The 15,530-nt window shown below is 43.2% G+C and overlaps 1 protein-coding gene across 2 annotated transcripts in view; it reads left to right on the plus strand.

The window, feature by feature from the left end:
• adal (adenosine deaminase-like) overlaps positions 1-15,530 on the plus strand; it is a 16,612-nt gene continuing 1,082 nt past the window's right edge. Inside the window, exons 1-9 of one of the 2 annotated variants that reach the window (XM_039001665.1) lie at positions 1-208; positions 3,402-3,532; positions 13,851-13,911; positions 14,058-14,145; positions 14,224-14,305; positions 14,598-14,724; positions 14,861-14,941; positions 15,038-15,176; positions 15,405-15,505. In XM_039001665.1, the coding sequence (XP_038857593.1) occupies positions 164-208; positions 3,402-3,532; positions 13,851-13,911; positions 14,058-14,145; positions 14,224-14,305; positions 14,598-14,724; positions 14,861-14,941; positions 15,038-15,176; positions 15,405-15,505 (855 nt within the window). In that variant the 5' untranslated portion in view covers positions 1-163. The remainder of the gene's footprint in view (positions 209-3,401; positions 3,533-13,850; positions 13,912-14,057; positions 14,146-14,223; positions 14,306-14,597; positions 14,725-14,860; positions 14,942-15,037; positions 15,177-15,404; positions 15,506-15,530) is intronic. The other variant, XM_039001666.1, reaches the window with a different exon arrangement.

The raw sequence follows: 15,530 nt of genomic DNA on the forward strand, positions 1-15,530 counted from the left end.
AGGAGGAACGAGAAGGAAAAAGAGGGGATTGTTTCACTGTTGCAACTTAGTGGTGCGACGATTAAATAAGCGCTGAAAACAAAGGAAGCAACCAGAAAGAAAATTATGATCGCACAGGTTCATAGATCATTGAGTACATATATTTCTGAATAAAACAATTAGAATGGAGAAGGAGGCTGATTTATTCTACCGACAGCTGCCAAAAGTGGTAAGTAGCCGTCTACAATATATTAGATTTTTTTACCTGAAGACAATTAAGTTGATTTTTTTTAAATTTAAACGTTCATGTTAACTAGCTGACGTTAGCCGGCTTGGAGAAGCTGAGGTAAACGTTCAGCCTCCTATCGGTGGATTCATTGCTAAATATACAAATAAACACATTTTTTTTCCAGTCTCTAAAAGACTACAATTTGTGTTTTGGGCGGTGTTTCGTCAAAGAGTTTTATAACTAACCCTAGACTAGAGCCTGCCTTCCAATGGGAGCAAATTAATCATAGTAGGCAGAGCAAGCAAGGTAGGCAGAGCCAAGCATGAGCTGGTGAGATCCTATTGGTGCATTCTAGCATATTTCCGTTAAGGAACGCCTACTTTGAAGTGCGCATGTGCAGTAACTCAAATCGCCCTTGCACTCTTTCTAAACAATTTTTTGAAACTTTTATTCAAAGGGTAAAGTCTACAAAACACAGTCCACTCTGTAACAGATTCTAGTTTTAGAAACAGGAAACTGTATGGAGATGTTCCGTACAATGAGAAAATTAGCAGAATGTCGGCCAAAATCCATCTAATTTCATTTTCTCCCACTGCCAGCCACTGGGCTTCCTCCATCACCATATTTGGGTGTGAGTGAAACGCCAATCGGATGCTTCACATTAATATTTGGCTCATTGTTCTATCTGTGGCTTCTTACTCTGGCCCCTGTCCCTTCCCCAAGGCAGGCTTTTTTGAAAAGGGGGTGGACACTAACAACAATCCTTTGGGCAAAACTGAATGAAAAAAAAAATCTAATCAAATGTATTGGTCACATACACGTGTTTAGCAGATGTTATTGCGGGTGTAGTGAAATGCTTGTGCTTCTAGCTCCGACAGTGCAATAATATCTAACAGTTTCACAACATATACCCAAAATACACGTAAATCTATGTAAGAAATGGATTAAGAATATATATACATGTCAGAGCAGCATTGGACTAAAATACAGTGGCATAGTATAGAATACATTTACATTTAAGTCATTTAGCAGACGCTCTTATCCAGAGCGACTTACAAGTACATACATTCATACTTTTTTTTTGTTGTTGTAATGGCCCCCCGTGGGAAACGAACCCACAACCCTGGCGTTGCAAGCGCCATGCTCTACCAACTGAGCCACACGGGGCCCACTATACAGTATATACATACATTTGAGATGGGTGATGCAATATTTACACACAATTAAAGTGACTAAGATACCTTAGAATAGTATAGAGTACAGTTTATACATATGAGATGAGTAATGCAAGATACGGAGACATTATTAAAGTGGCTAGTGTTTAATTTCCTTAAAGTGGCCAGTGATTCCTAATCTATGTATATAGGCAGCAACCTCTGATGTGCTGGAGATGGCTGTTTAACAGTCAGTAGTATAGAATACAATACAGTATATACATATGAAATGGGTGATGCAATATGTAAAAGTGACTAAGATACCGTAGAATAGTGTGGAGTGCAGTTTATACATAGAGTTGAAGTCGGATGTTTAAATGTATTTGGCTAACGTGTATGTAAACTCAGTTTTTCACAATTCCTGACATTTAATCCTTGTAAAAATGTCCTGTTTTAGGTCAGTTAGGATCACCACTTTCTTTTAAGAATGTGAAATGTCAGAATAATAGTAGAGAATGATTTATTTCAGCTTTTATTTCTTTCATCACATTCCCAGTGGGTCAGAAGTTTACATACACTCAATTCGTATTTGGTAGCATTGCCTTTACATTGTTCAACTTGGGTCAAATGTTTCAGGTAGCCTTCCACAAGCTTCCCACAATAAGTTGGGTGAACTTTGGCCCATTCCTCCTGACAGAGCTGGTGTAACTGAGTCAGGTTTGTATGGCTTCTTGCTCGCACATGCTTTTTCAGTTCTGCCCACAAATTTTCCATATGATTGAGGTCAGGGCTTTGTGATGGCCACTCCAATACATTTACTTTGTTGTCCATAAGCCATTTTGCCACAACTGTGGAAGTCTGCTTGGGGTCATTGTCCATTTGGAAGACCCATTTGCGACCAAGCTTTAACTTCCTGACTGATGTCTTGAGATTTTGCTTCAATATATCCACATCATTTTCTTGCCTCATGATGCCATCTATTTTGTGAAGTACACCAGTCCCTCCTGCAGCAAAGTACCCCCACAACATGATGCTGCCACCCCCGTGCTACACGGTTAGGATGGTGTTCTTCGGCTTGCAAGCATCCCCCTTTTTCCTCCAAACATAACGATGGTCATTATGGCCAAACAGTTCTATTTTTGTTTCATTAGACCAGAAGACATTTCTCCAAAAACTATGATATTTTTCCCCATGTGCAGTTGCAAACCGTAGTCTGGCTTTTTCATAGCGATTTTGGAGCAGTGGCTTCTTCCTTGCTGAGCGGCCTTTCAGGTTATGTCAAGATATGACTTGTTTAAACTGTGGATATAGATACTTTTGTACCTGTTTCCTCCAGCATCTTCACAAGGTCCTTTGCTGTGTTTCTGGGATTGATTTGCACTTTTCGCACCAAAGTACGTTCATCTCTAGGAGACAGAACGAGTCTCCTTCCTGAGCGGCATGACGGCTGCGTGGTCCCATGGTGTTTATACTTGCGTACTATTGTTTGTACAGATGAACGTGGTACCTTCAGGCGTTTAGAAATTGTTCCCAAGGATGAACCAGACCTGTGCAGGTCTACAATTTTTTTCTGAGGTCTTGGCTGATTTCTTTTGATTTTCCCATGATGTCAACCAAAGAGGCACTGAGTTTGAAGGTATTCCTTGAAATACATCCACAGGTACACCTCCAATTGACTCAAATTATGTCAATTAGCCTATCAGAAGCTTCTAAAGCCATGAAATCATTTTCTGGAATTTTCCAAGCTGTTTAACGGCACAGTCAACTTAGTGTATGTAAACTTCTGTGATACAGTGAATTTACTTGAAATAATCTGTCTGTAAACAATTGTTGGAAAAATTACTTGTGTACTGCACAAAGTACATGTCCTAACCGACTTGCCAAACTATAGTTCGTTAACAAGAAATTTGTGGAGTGGTTGAAAAACAAGTTTTAATGTCTCTAACCTAAGTGTATGTAAACTTCCGACTTCAACTGTATTTCAGTCCAACAGGTTTGTACTCCAACTTCTTGCGTGTCATCCTCTCTTCTCTACCCAGGAGCTTCATGCCCATCTCAATGGCTCTGTCAGCTTATCAACCATCGAGAAACTCGTGGCTCGAAAGCCACATCTCAACATCGAACACGGCATGACTGCTATTCGCAGTGGTCAGCGGAGGACACTGGATGAGTACGTATGACAGAATTGATTGTTTGTTTCTTTTTCTGAGTCCATAGTGCATTCTATGGCACTTGTCATACAATATAATGTATGGCACTTGTCCAACTCATTCCACGGAGGGCAGAGTGTCTGCGGGTTTTCGCTCCTCCCTTGTACTTGATTTGAATTAAGGTTACTGATTAGTAAGGAACTCTGTTAAATTATTACCAAGCTGCAATGATGGGACACAGTATAGATGAATGTTCAATCATTAAAGGGATATTAACAGCACTCTTAAAAATGTTGTAAAGAGGAAGCTTTGCTAGCATAAAACCCACATGGAAATGAGATTCCTGCTTACAAGCAAAAATTAAAGCAGGAAGCACCAGTGACTCGGTCTATAAAAAAAGTGGTCAGATGAAGCAGATGCTAAACTACAGGACTGTTTTGCTATCACAGACTAGAACATGTTCCGGGATTCTTCCGGGATTCCGATGACATTGAGGAGTACACCACATCAGTCACTGGCTTTATCAATAAGTGCATTGAGGACGTCGTCCCCACAGTGACTGCACGTACATACCCCAACCAGAAGCCATGGATTACAGGCAACATTCACACTGAGCTAAAGGGTAGAGCAGCCGCTTTCAAGGTGCGGGACTCTAACCCGGAAGAAGAAATACAAGAAATCCTGCTATGCCCTGCGACGAACCATCAAACAGGCAAAGCGTCAATACAGGGCTAAAATTGAATCATATTACACCTGCTCCGACGCTCGTCAGATGTGGCAGGGCTTGCAAACTATTACAGACTACAAAGGGAAGCACAGCCGCGAGCTGCCCAGTGACACAAGCCTACCAGACGAGCTAAATCACTTCTATGCTCGCTTCGAGGCAAGCAACACTGAGGCATGCATGAGAGCATCAGCTGTTCCGGACGACTGTGTGATCACGCTCTCCGTAGCCGATGTGAGTGAGACGTTTAAACAGGTCAACATACAAAAGGCTGCGGGGCCAGACGGATTACCAGGACGTGTGATCCGGGCATGTGCTGACCAACTGGCAGGTATCTTCACTGACATTTTCAACATGTCCCTGATTGAGTTTATAATACCAACATGTTTCAAGCAGACCACCATAGTCCCTTTGCCCAAGAACACAAAGGCAACCTGCCTAAATGACTACAGACCCATAGCACTCACGTCCGTAGCCATGAAGTGCTTTGAAAGGCTGGTAATGGCTCACATCAACACCATTATCCCAGAAACCCTAGACCCACTCCAATTTGCATACCGCCCAAACAGATCCACAGATGATGCAATCTCTATTGGACTCCACACTGCCCTTTCCCACCTGGACAAAAGGAACACTTATGTGAGAATGCTATTCATTGACTACAGCTCAGCGTTCAACACCATAGTACCCTCACAGCTCATCACTAAGCTAAGGAGCCTGGGACTTAACACCTCCCTCTGCAACTGGATCCTGGACTTCTTGACGGGCCGCCCCCAGGTGGTGAGGGTAGGTAGCAACACATCTGCCACGCTGATCCTCAACACTGGAGCTCCCCAGGGGTGCGTGCTCAGTCCCCTCTTGTACTCCCCTCTTGTTCACCCACGACTGCATGGCCAGGCCCGACTCCAACACCATCATTAAGTTTGCAGACGACACAACAGTGGTAGGCCTGATCACCGACAACGACGGGACAGCCTATAGAGAGGAGGTCAGAGACCTGGTCGGGTGGTGCCAGAATAACAACCTATCCCTCAACGTAACTAAGACTAAGGAGATGATTGTGGACTACAGGAAAAGGAGCACCGAGCACGTCCCCATTCTCATCGACGGGGCTGTAGTGGAGCAGGTTGAGAGCTTCAGATTCCTTGATGTCCACATCAACAACAAACTAGAATGGTCCAAACACACCAATACAGTCGTGAAGAGGGCACGACAAAGCCTATTCCCCCTCAGGAAACTAAAAAGATTTGGCATGGGTCCTGAGATCCTCAAAAGGTTCTACAGCTGCAACATCGAGAGCATCCTGACCGGTTGCATCACTGCCTGGTACGGCAATTGCTCGGCCTCCGACCGCAAGGCACTACAGAGGGTAGTGCGTACGTTCCAGTACGTCACTGGGGCAAAGCTGCCTGCCATCGAGGACCTCTACACCAGGCGGTGTCAGAGGAAGGCCCTAAAAATTGTCAAAGACCCCAGCCACCCCAGTCATAAACTGTTCTCTCTACTACCGCATGGCAATCGGTACCGGAGTGCCAAGTCTAGGACAAAAAGGCTTCAACAGTTTTTACCCTCAAGCCATAAGACTCCTGAACAGGTAACCAAATGGTTACCCGGACTATTTGCATTGTGTGCCCCCCCCCCCCCCCCCCCCAACCCCTCTTTTACGCTGCTGCTACTCTGTGTATCTTATATGCATAGTCACTTTAACTATACATTCATGTACATACTACCTCAATTGGCCCGACCAACCAGTGCTCCCGCACATTGGCTAACCGTGCTATCTGCATTGGGTCCCACCAGCCGCCAACCCCTCTTTTTACGCTACTGCTACTCTCTGTTCATCATATATGCATATTCGCTTTAACAATACCTACATGTACATACTACCTCAATAAGCCTGACTAACCGGTGTCTGTATATAGCCTTGCTACTCTTATTTGAAAATTAATTAATTGTTTTATTTCTTTACTCACACACACACACACACATACCTTTTTTCACACTGTAAGTAAGCATTTCACTTGAAGGTCTACACCTGTTGTATTCGGCGCACGTGACAAATAAACTTTGATTTGATTATTGTGAGTGTAGCGAAATGCTTATGCTTCTAGATCCTACAGAGCAGCAGTATCTAACAGGGAATATCAAACAATTCCACACCAAAACCTAATACACACAATCTAGTAAAGAAATGGGATGAGAATATATAAGTATAAAATATATGGATGAGCAGTGACAGAGTGGCTAAGATGCAATAGATAGTGAAGGATACAGTATATACAGTTGAAGTCGGAAGTTACATACACGTTAGCCAAATACATTTAAACTCAGTTTTCACAATTCCTGACATTTAATCAGAGTAAAAATCCCTGTGAAATGTCATAATAATAGTAGAGAGTGATTTATTTCAGCTTTTATATACACTGCTCAAAAAAATAAAGGGAACACTTAAACAACACAATGTAACTCCAAGTCAATCACACTTCTGTGAAATCAAACTGTCCACTTAGGAAGCAACACTGATTGACAATAAATTTCACATGCTGTTGTGCAAATGGAATAGACAACAGGTGGGAATTATAGGCAATTAGCAAAACACCCCCAATAAAGGAGTGGTTCTGCAGGTGGTGACCACAGACCACTTCTCAGTTCCTATGCTTCCTGGCTGATGTTTTGGTCACTTTTGAATGCTGGCGGTGCTTTCACTCTAGTGGTAGCATGAGACGGAGTCTACAACACACACAAGTGGCTCAGGTAGTGCAGCTCATCCAGGATGGCACATCAATGCGAGCTGTGGCAAGAAGGTTTGCTGTGTCTGTCAGCGTAGTGTCCAGAGCATGGAGGCGCTAACAGGAGACAGGCCAGTACATCAGGAGACGTGGAGGAGGCCGTAGGAGGGCAACAACCCAGCAGCAGGACCGCTAACCCCGCCTTAGTGCAAGGAGGAGCACTGCCAGAGCCCTGCAAAATGACCTCCAGCAGGCCACAAATGTGCATGTGTCTGCTCAAACGGTCAGAAACAGACTCCATGAGGGTGGTATGAGGGCCCGACGTCCACAGGTGGGGGTTGTGCTTACAGCCCAACACCGTGCAGGACGTTTGGCATTTGCCAGAGAACACCAAGATTGGCAAATTCGCCACTGGCACCTTGTGCTCTTCACAGATGAAAGCAGGTTCACACTGAGCACATGTGACAGATGTGACAGTCTGGAGACGCCGTGGAGAACGTTCTGCTGCCTGCAACATCCTCCAGCATGACCGGTTTGGCGGTGGGTCAGTCATGGTGTGGGGTGGCATTTCTTTGGGGGACCGCACAGCCCTCCATGGGCTCGCCAGAGGTAGCCTGACTGCCATTAGGTACCGAGATGAGATCCTCAGACCCCTTGTGAGACCATATGCTGGTGCGGTTGGCCCTGGGTTCCTCCTAATGCAAGACAATGCTAGACCTCATGTGGCTGGAGTGTGTCAGCAGTTCCTGCAAGAGGAAGGCATTGATGCTATGGACTGGCCCGCCCGTTCCCCAGACCTGAATACAATTGAGCACATCTGGGACATCATGTCTCGCTCCATCCACCAACGCCACGTTGCACCACAGACTGTCCAGGAGTTGGCGGATGCTTTAGTCCAGGTCTGGGAGGAGATCCCTCAGGAGACCATCCGCCACCTCATCAGGAGCATGCCCAGGCATTGTAGGGAGGTCATACAGGCACGTGGAGGCCACACACACACTACTGAGCCTCATTTTGACTTGTTTTAAGGACATTACATCAAAGTTGGATCAGCCTGTAGTGTGGTTTTCCACTTTAATTTTGAGTGTGACTCCAAATCCAGACCTCCATGGGTTGATAAATTTGATTTCCATTGATAATTTTTGTGCGATTTTGTTGTCAGCACATTCAACTATGTAAAGAAAAAAGTATTTAATAAGAATAGTTCATTCATTCAGATCTAGGATGTGTTATTTTAGTGTTCCCTTTATTTTTTTGAGCAGTGTATTTCATCACATTCCCAGTGGGTCAGAAGTTTACATACACTCAATTAGTATTTGGTAGCATTGCATGCTCGGGGTCCTCTTGCACGATCGGGGTCCTCAGTTCTGGTCTCAGTACAAAGTCAAGGTATTGGAGTCACCATCACAAATAGAACATTTGTGGGCAGAACTGAAAAAGCGTGTGCGAGCAAGGAGGCCTACAAACCTGACTCAGTTACACCAGCTCTGTCAGGGGGAATGGGACAAAATTCACCCAACGTATTGTGTGAAGCTCGTGGAAGGCTACCTGAAACGTTTGACCCAAGTTAAACAATTTAAAATTGATCTTCTAAAAAAAAAAGTGGTACTCTTTGAGAGTCAACACCATCTGGAGGCATTCAAGAGCTAGCTGCTCAGTAGGGGAAAATACCATTGGGTCATCAAGGTAGCACAGTAGGCTTGTGAAGTTCTCATCACCGAATATGGACGTCATCATGCGCATGAACCTCGCTGGACTGTTCAAAAGGTCCTGCGGTAACCTACTGAGTCCAAAGGGTGATGAAAACCCTGTGTACCTTTTTGTCTTCTTTGTGTAAAGGAACCTTAATGAAGCCTGACGTGAGATCGATTGTCGAGTAGAAAACATTTCCGCTGAGTGCAGCTAGGTGTGCATCTCTTCCTTTGTTCTTGATGGGGTGTCGTAGCTCTGTGCGCAGTGCACATTAGACTGGATACTGTCAGACTCTGGTAAGTCCTCTACTGTAATGCAAGGAGACACATCAGCGATTTTTGCATTTCTCCTCAGAACGATTGTCTCGTTTGTAAGATTGACTATTTTCAATTGGATATAACCATCTACCCATAATGGAGTGATAACCCTCCCTACCAGTATGTGTTTTGGTCTGGACTTGGATTGAGTGGGTTCAACGATCACTGTGCTGCTTAATGATATAACTGCAGACGCAGGTAAATTGCCCTAAACAAGATGTTCACTCTGTGGCTGTAATGTAACCCTTTGCTTGAGCTTGACTGTACCTACTCTGACACAGACTCACATCTCAACCTCTCTGAATTGGAAAGAAGTGACATAAACTGAGTGTTCTTCACTTTAATTATTGTCAGGCAAGGACATGAGTCTCTAGTAACTGTTTCTTTTTGAAGCTCTATCAGTTTCTTTATGGCGTTGCTCCCTAGTGTCATGACGTTGCCCTCTTTGGACACCGCGAGCACCATCCCCCTACCTCGGCACCATCTCTCTCTGTCTCCTACAACCAGGCTGCTGTGGTCAGAGAGGTTGGAAAATTCCTAGGAAAGATCCTGCCTCATGGCCAGACAGTATAGAGAGTGAGGGTCATAGAGAGAACAAAGGAATTTATTCCACCTCACAGAACTGGAGAACCGAACGACATTTATGTTCTGGAGAAGGTATAAAAGATCAGTGAAGAATCCAGCTACGAACTGGTCCGTTTGGTACAATTTTGTGAAACTCATGGGAGACAATACGGCCACATTACCATAACGCTGTTTATACAATAGCCTCAGATATGAGGCTTACATCTATTGGTGTATAAGATGAATGAGTGAGGATGATACTGTTTGTGAAATTGTGTAATGTGATTTTGGACTGTTTAATGAAGGAAACTCAAATTCCCTTTGGAGTTTAACTAAATCAGAGGACCGCCCATGAGCACAGTTATGGTCTTGCGTCCTGGGACAGGCCCTTTTCTGCTCTTCCGAATAAAACCCCCACCCGGGTTTTCTATCACCAAACCAGCTTACCTCGATAACGAGAGGGCCAAGGTTTGAGAGGAGACCGAACTTACCTCAATTACGAGATGGCTAAAGGTTGCAGACCAGCTTACCTCGATAACGAGAGGGCCAAGGTTTGAGAGGAGACCGAGCTTACCTCAATTACAAGATGTCTAAAGATTGCAGACCAGCTTACCACGAGAGGGCCAAGGTTTGAGTAGAGACCATAAACCTAAGGTTTGAGTAGATGGCTGAATTTTTTAACCATACCACGTGGTAAAACTCAGACTATCGATACCGACAGAATAAGAACAAGTCTTTGATATTAATTACTAGTCTGCAGCTAGGAATTCGGTATCATTGATCGCGAAGACCGACAACAGCCGAAACATCTATTCTATAACGACATGAATGAATGTCACTCTGAACTATCCATTCTAACCACGACAGAGAGAGCGCGGACAAACTCTCCAACAGAAACAAACTTTTCAACAGAGATCCCAACGACACACTGAGCGTAAATGTATATATTGATTGCAATTGTTCCCGAATGAGTGAGCGTTCATGTGCAAAGGATTAGCATTTCAATTGTTATAATTATCACTGTCTAACAAGCTGCCATGACGGTTTAGCCCACTAGGGGCACATCCCCCTATAATTTCTTTGTAAACATATCTAATTTGTTTGTTTGTGTGATGCATTTCTGTGAATTACTTAGTTAGTAAATAAATGATTTTAAGACAATTGATGTATGGATGACTCATAGTGAAGACTGGGTTCGTGCAGATAACCAACAATTTACGACGTTTGGAATGAGACTAATGTGAGGTAAATAATAATTTATTAATTCGAAGACTAATTGAGAAGATATTAAAATATATGAAAGTTATAACTTTGTAATCTGAATATTTTCCTTGGTGCCCCGACTTCCTAGTTAATTACAGTTACATGATTAATCAGTTTAATCGTGTAATAATAATTACAGAGAGTTATTTGATAAATAAGTCTTCAGTTTTAATGATGCCAAAGACACGACACATATCATCTCATCAGCTTGACCTGGCACAACAAGTGCAGGAATGATACGTCAAGGTCATATATTGCTTTAGGGGTGACTTGATGACCACCACAGCCATCAATGACATCATCAGCCAAATATCTTTTCATGGAATGACTGGATTGTAACAGGCTTGCTTCGGTTGCCTCACTCAGAGTGCATGCCATTGATCCACTTTAGCGTAGGGCCATTTTCGATAGAGACATGTGTGTAGAATAAACTGTCAGTCCTCTTTATTCCCTGTGCCCCTTGATAAAACGACAGTTTTGTGGTCTGGGATACTGTTGCTGTCAAGCTGGTATAGTGACTCATGATCTTCCATGTCATCAATGGTGGTGATGGGAGTCTCATTCTTATGATCTGCACTGTCCTCTCCTGAGCGCAGACCAATTCATTTCCATGCTCCAACGGAGTTGTGGTTCTCTTCATCTCCCGGGCAGTTGCGCCTTGAGTGGTCAGCTGAATGACACCTGAAACACCGCCTGTTCTTACGGCAGAGTAGCATCATGGCACACAGAGCATGGTGTGGCATTCAGGCGTTCAATCTTGGGTAGTTTACTAGCAGTCCTTCTCCCTGAGTTAGACTGAGCTGGGCCAGGCAGCAAGACACTCTCTAGCATATCAATTGCTCTCTAGAGTAACGGTGGGGTGTGCGAGGGGTAGTGCATCGTCAGTTTACCTCGTCATTGCATACCTTAGAGACCATTTATAACTTGGCAGAAATGTCCAGATCAACTAACCCATGTCAGCTAATGTTTTTTAGCAAGGTTTTTTAGCCCACTCAAATATCCCATGATCTCACATAAAACATGATAAAATGTGTAGAATTCTAGGAAATTGGTTTTAAAACTGCAATAATTTACTCTGCACCCCATGACAAAATGTGTAGAATTGCAGGAAATAAGCGTTAAACCTGCAAAATGTTCTCTCCGCCAATAAGAAGGGTCTTAACAGTTTGTGTCATGAACAGTGCTAGACGTGGCGTGCGCGCACACAGAATGTTCCCCAATGCTGGAAGGGGGGCCTGAGTGAAAAAGTTTGGGAACTCCTGCTCTAGAACAGTGGTCTGAGCTCTTGTTGTGGCTGTGGCTCCTGTTTGTCTGCGAATCGGACTGAAGTAAAAGTAACCTTCATTCTGTTTACTGAGATTCTCTTACTCGTTTCTCTATGCACTTTTGCTTTGGCTTTGAAGCTCATCTCAGCATTGTAGTCGTTTAGCACATCTTCTACTGTGCAGACCACTTGTCAATAGTCCTGGCTCTGAATGTGAAGGCTAGTTCTTTGCTTGGACAGTTCCTGATGAACATGTAAGTAATGTCTGTGTTGAGATCATCCTTTGCCTTACCCTGCTCCTTCAGGCCTTCTGAAGCTCGATTCAGTCTCAACCAGTATTCATATGGATCCTCCTGTTCTTTGAGTAGAATTGTGCAGAAGTCTTCGAGTGGGATATACAGTGGGGAGAACAAGTATTTGATACACTGCCGATTTTGCAGGTTTTCCTACTTACAAAGCATGTAGAGGTCTGTAGTTTTTATCATAGGTACACTTCAACTGTGAGAGACGGAATCTAAAACAAAAATCCAGAAAATCACATTGTATGATTTTTAAGTAATTCATTTGCATACATACCGTACCAGTGAAAAGTTTGGAGATGAGATCCCACGAGGTGAGATCTTGCATGGAGCCCCAGACCGAGGGTGATTGACCGTCATCTTGAACTTCTTCCATTTTCTAATAATTGCGCCAACAGTTGTTGCCTTCTCACCAAGCTGCTTGCCTATTGTCCTGTAGCCCATCCCAGCCTTGTGCAGGTCTACAATTTTATCCCTGATGTCCTTACACAGCTCTCTGGTCTTGGCCATTGTGGAGAGGTTGGAGTCTGTTTGATTGAGTGTGTGGATAGGTGTCTTTTATACAGGCAACGAGTTCAAACAGGTGCAGTTAATACAGGTAATGAGTGGAGAACAGGAGGGCTTCTTAAAGAAAAACTAACAGGTCTGTGAGAGACGGAATTCTTACTGGTTGCTAGGTGATCAAATACTTATGTCATGCAATAAAATGCAAATGAATTACTTAAAAATCATACAATGTGATTTTCTGGATTCAGTCTCTCACAGTTGAAGTGTACCTATGATACAAATTACAGACCTCTACATGCTTTGTAAGTAGGAAAACCTGCAAAATCGGCAGTGTATCAAATACTTCTCCCCACTGTATATGAGTATTGACTGCAGCTGAAATGTTTCCTTAGGAGACCCTTAATGGCATCCGGGTTAGTATGAATGTCACCGTTTCTGATTCCGATTTAGACTACATCTTTTGTTCTGTGCCTGAGATGGATGAGAATCTTTTCGGCCTGTTCCTCTTTTTTCATGTTTCATGGGCTGGTGCACCAACTGAAAAAGTTTGTGGCACAAGTGCCACCAGGGGAGAACGTTAGTCTGGAGCCCTGTAAAATGTCTTATTTGACACCAAATCAACAGTAGTTGATATGTTATCAGTATGATACAAATGTGAATTACGACAACTTAATGTCAGTTTTTATCCCAGGGCATTCAATTCTTAACTCGCCCACAACAATTTTCCATAGATCTCCTGTGGATTACCCAGAATTCCATACCCATACCACATTAGACAATGTAAGCACACTAATGTGCCAAGAGTTGGCGTATTCCCCATTTTATGCAGGAATTTAACAATTTATTTACACTTTTACATTCAGAAATGTATCAAGTTGGGAATATACCAGCTGACATTTTAATACAAATAAAAAGTACTTATGGACAATGATGATTTGTAATTTTACTGTCACAACAACCTGTCATCTTGTCTCTGCAGGTGTTTCCAGGTCTTCAAAGTCATCCATCAGTTAGTAGATACAGAGGAGGACATTCTTATGGTAAATTACACATTGTCTATGGTCACTTATTTGCAGCTTCACTAACTTAAACAATCTCACCCATAAACCTAACACTATTAACTCGATGGAGCCTGGAGCCAGTTTAGCATTGAACATGTTTAAAAAAAATCTGTCCTTGTTTCTAGGTTGCCAAAGATGTCATCAGGGAGTTCGCAGCTGATGGAGTAAAATATCTAGAACTGAGAAGTACCCCACGAAAGGAGAAGACCACAGGCAAGGCCACAAGCTAGACACACTGGATTGGATCGCTTATATGCAGGGCTTCGCTTACATTTGTTTTGTATTACTTAGGAATGACAAAGAGAAGGTATGTGGAAACCGTCATCGAGGCCATCCGTCAATGTAAAAATGAGGGAGTTGACATTGAAGTCAGGTATGTTTTCAATGCATTTGTAATGCTGGCTTTACTTATGAATGCTGAAGTGCTGTTTCCAAACAATCAAGGACGGAGCCTCGTGTGGCTGTTAAGAGCATGGCGCTTGCAATGCTAGGGTTGTGGGTTTGATTCCCACAGGGGACCAGTACAAAAAAGTATGAACATGTATTCATTATCTGGATAAGAGCAAATGCTAAATGACTGAAATGTAAATATGGGTAGAAATTGGTATGGTAATAACTATAAAAAGTTATAGTAACTTACAATGAAAACATTTTCCCCCATTTAGGTTCCTGGTAGCTGTTGACCGTAGGAATGGAGCTGAGGTTGCTATGGAGACTGTTAAACTGGCAGAGGACTTCATGCTGTCTACCGATGGTCTGGTGGTGGGGCTGGACCTCAGTGGAGATCCTACGGTCAGTAGTGGATCAGTGCCTTGCTTGCTTATGGTTGACACATTTCTCAAGATGTCATAAATGCACTGATTCTAAGTCACTCTGGATAGGAGCTTCTGCTAAATTACTGAAATGTAAAATGTTTCTTATTTCCAAGGTGGGCCATGGCAGAGATCTCCTTCCCGCCTTGCAAAAAGCCAAGAACTGTGGACTAAAACTCTCTCTACACCTGTCAGAGGTAGGTAGCATCAAAACTTAACTGATTCAAGCAATTCCAAATGATATGTTTTTTTCCATAAGTTTTTCATTAGTTTTGACAAATGCAATGTTCCAGGTGCCATCTCAGGCAGACGAATCAGAGCTGCTGCTAAACATTCCACCTGACCGGATTGGTCATGGGACTTTCTTACACCCTGAAGTGGGCGGGTCACAAAGCCTGGTTGACAAAGTGCGGAAGCATAACACACCTCTGGGTAAGAATAGTATGTTCAGGGCAGGAAAGACAGTCTAGTGATTGCTCTAAAAGGGTTATTTATTGTCCAGTCAACCTGTCTTCTGTAAAGCTTGATTTTGTTGTTGATCTAAATGATATACATTTTAAACAATCAAGGCTAAAGGATATAGAAACTGTTTAGTGTTGATCTTGTTGTAGCTAATGTTGCCTCTATCCAAGCTTTCATATACTGAACCTTTCCTCGCAGAACTATGCCTAACCTCTAATGTCAAGGGTCAGACAGTGTCATCCTATTCTCAACATCACTTCCTGTACTGGTACCAAATGGGACACCCTAGTGTGATCTGTGTAAGTGTTTGATGCATAAACGTTT

Source organism: Salvelinus namaycush, chromosome 9 (genome assembly GCF_016432855.1).
Source record: "Salvelinus namaycush isolate Seneca chromosome 9, SaNama_1.0, whole genome shotgun sequence".
Classification (NCBI taxonomy): Eukaryota; Metazoa; Chordata; class Actinopteri; order Salmoniformes; family Salmonidae; genus Salvelinus; species Salvelinus namaycush.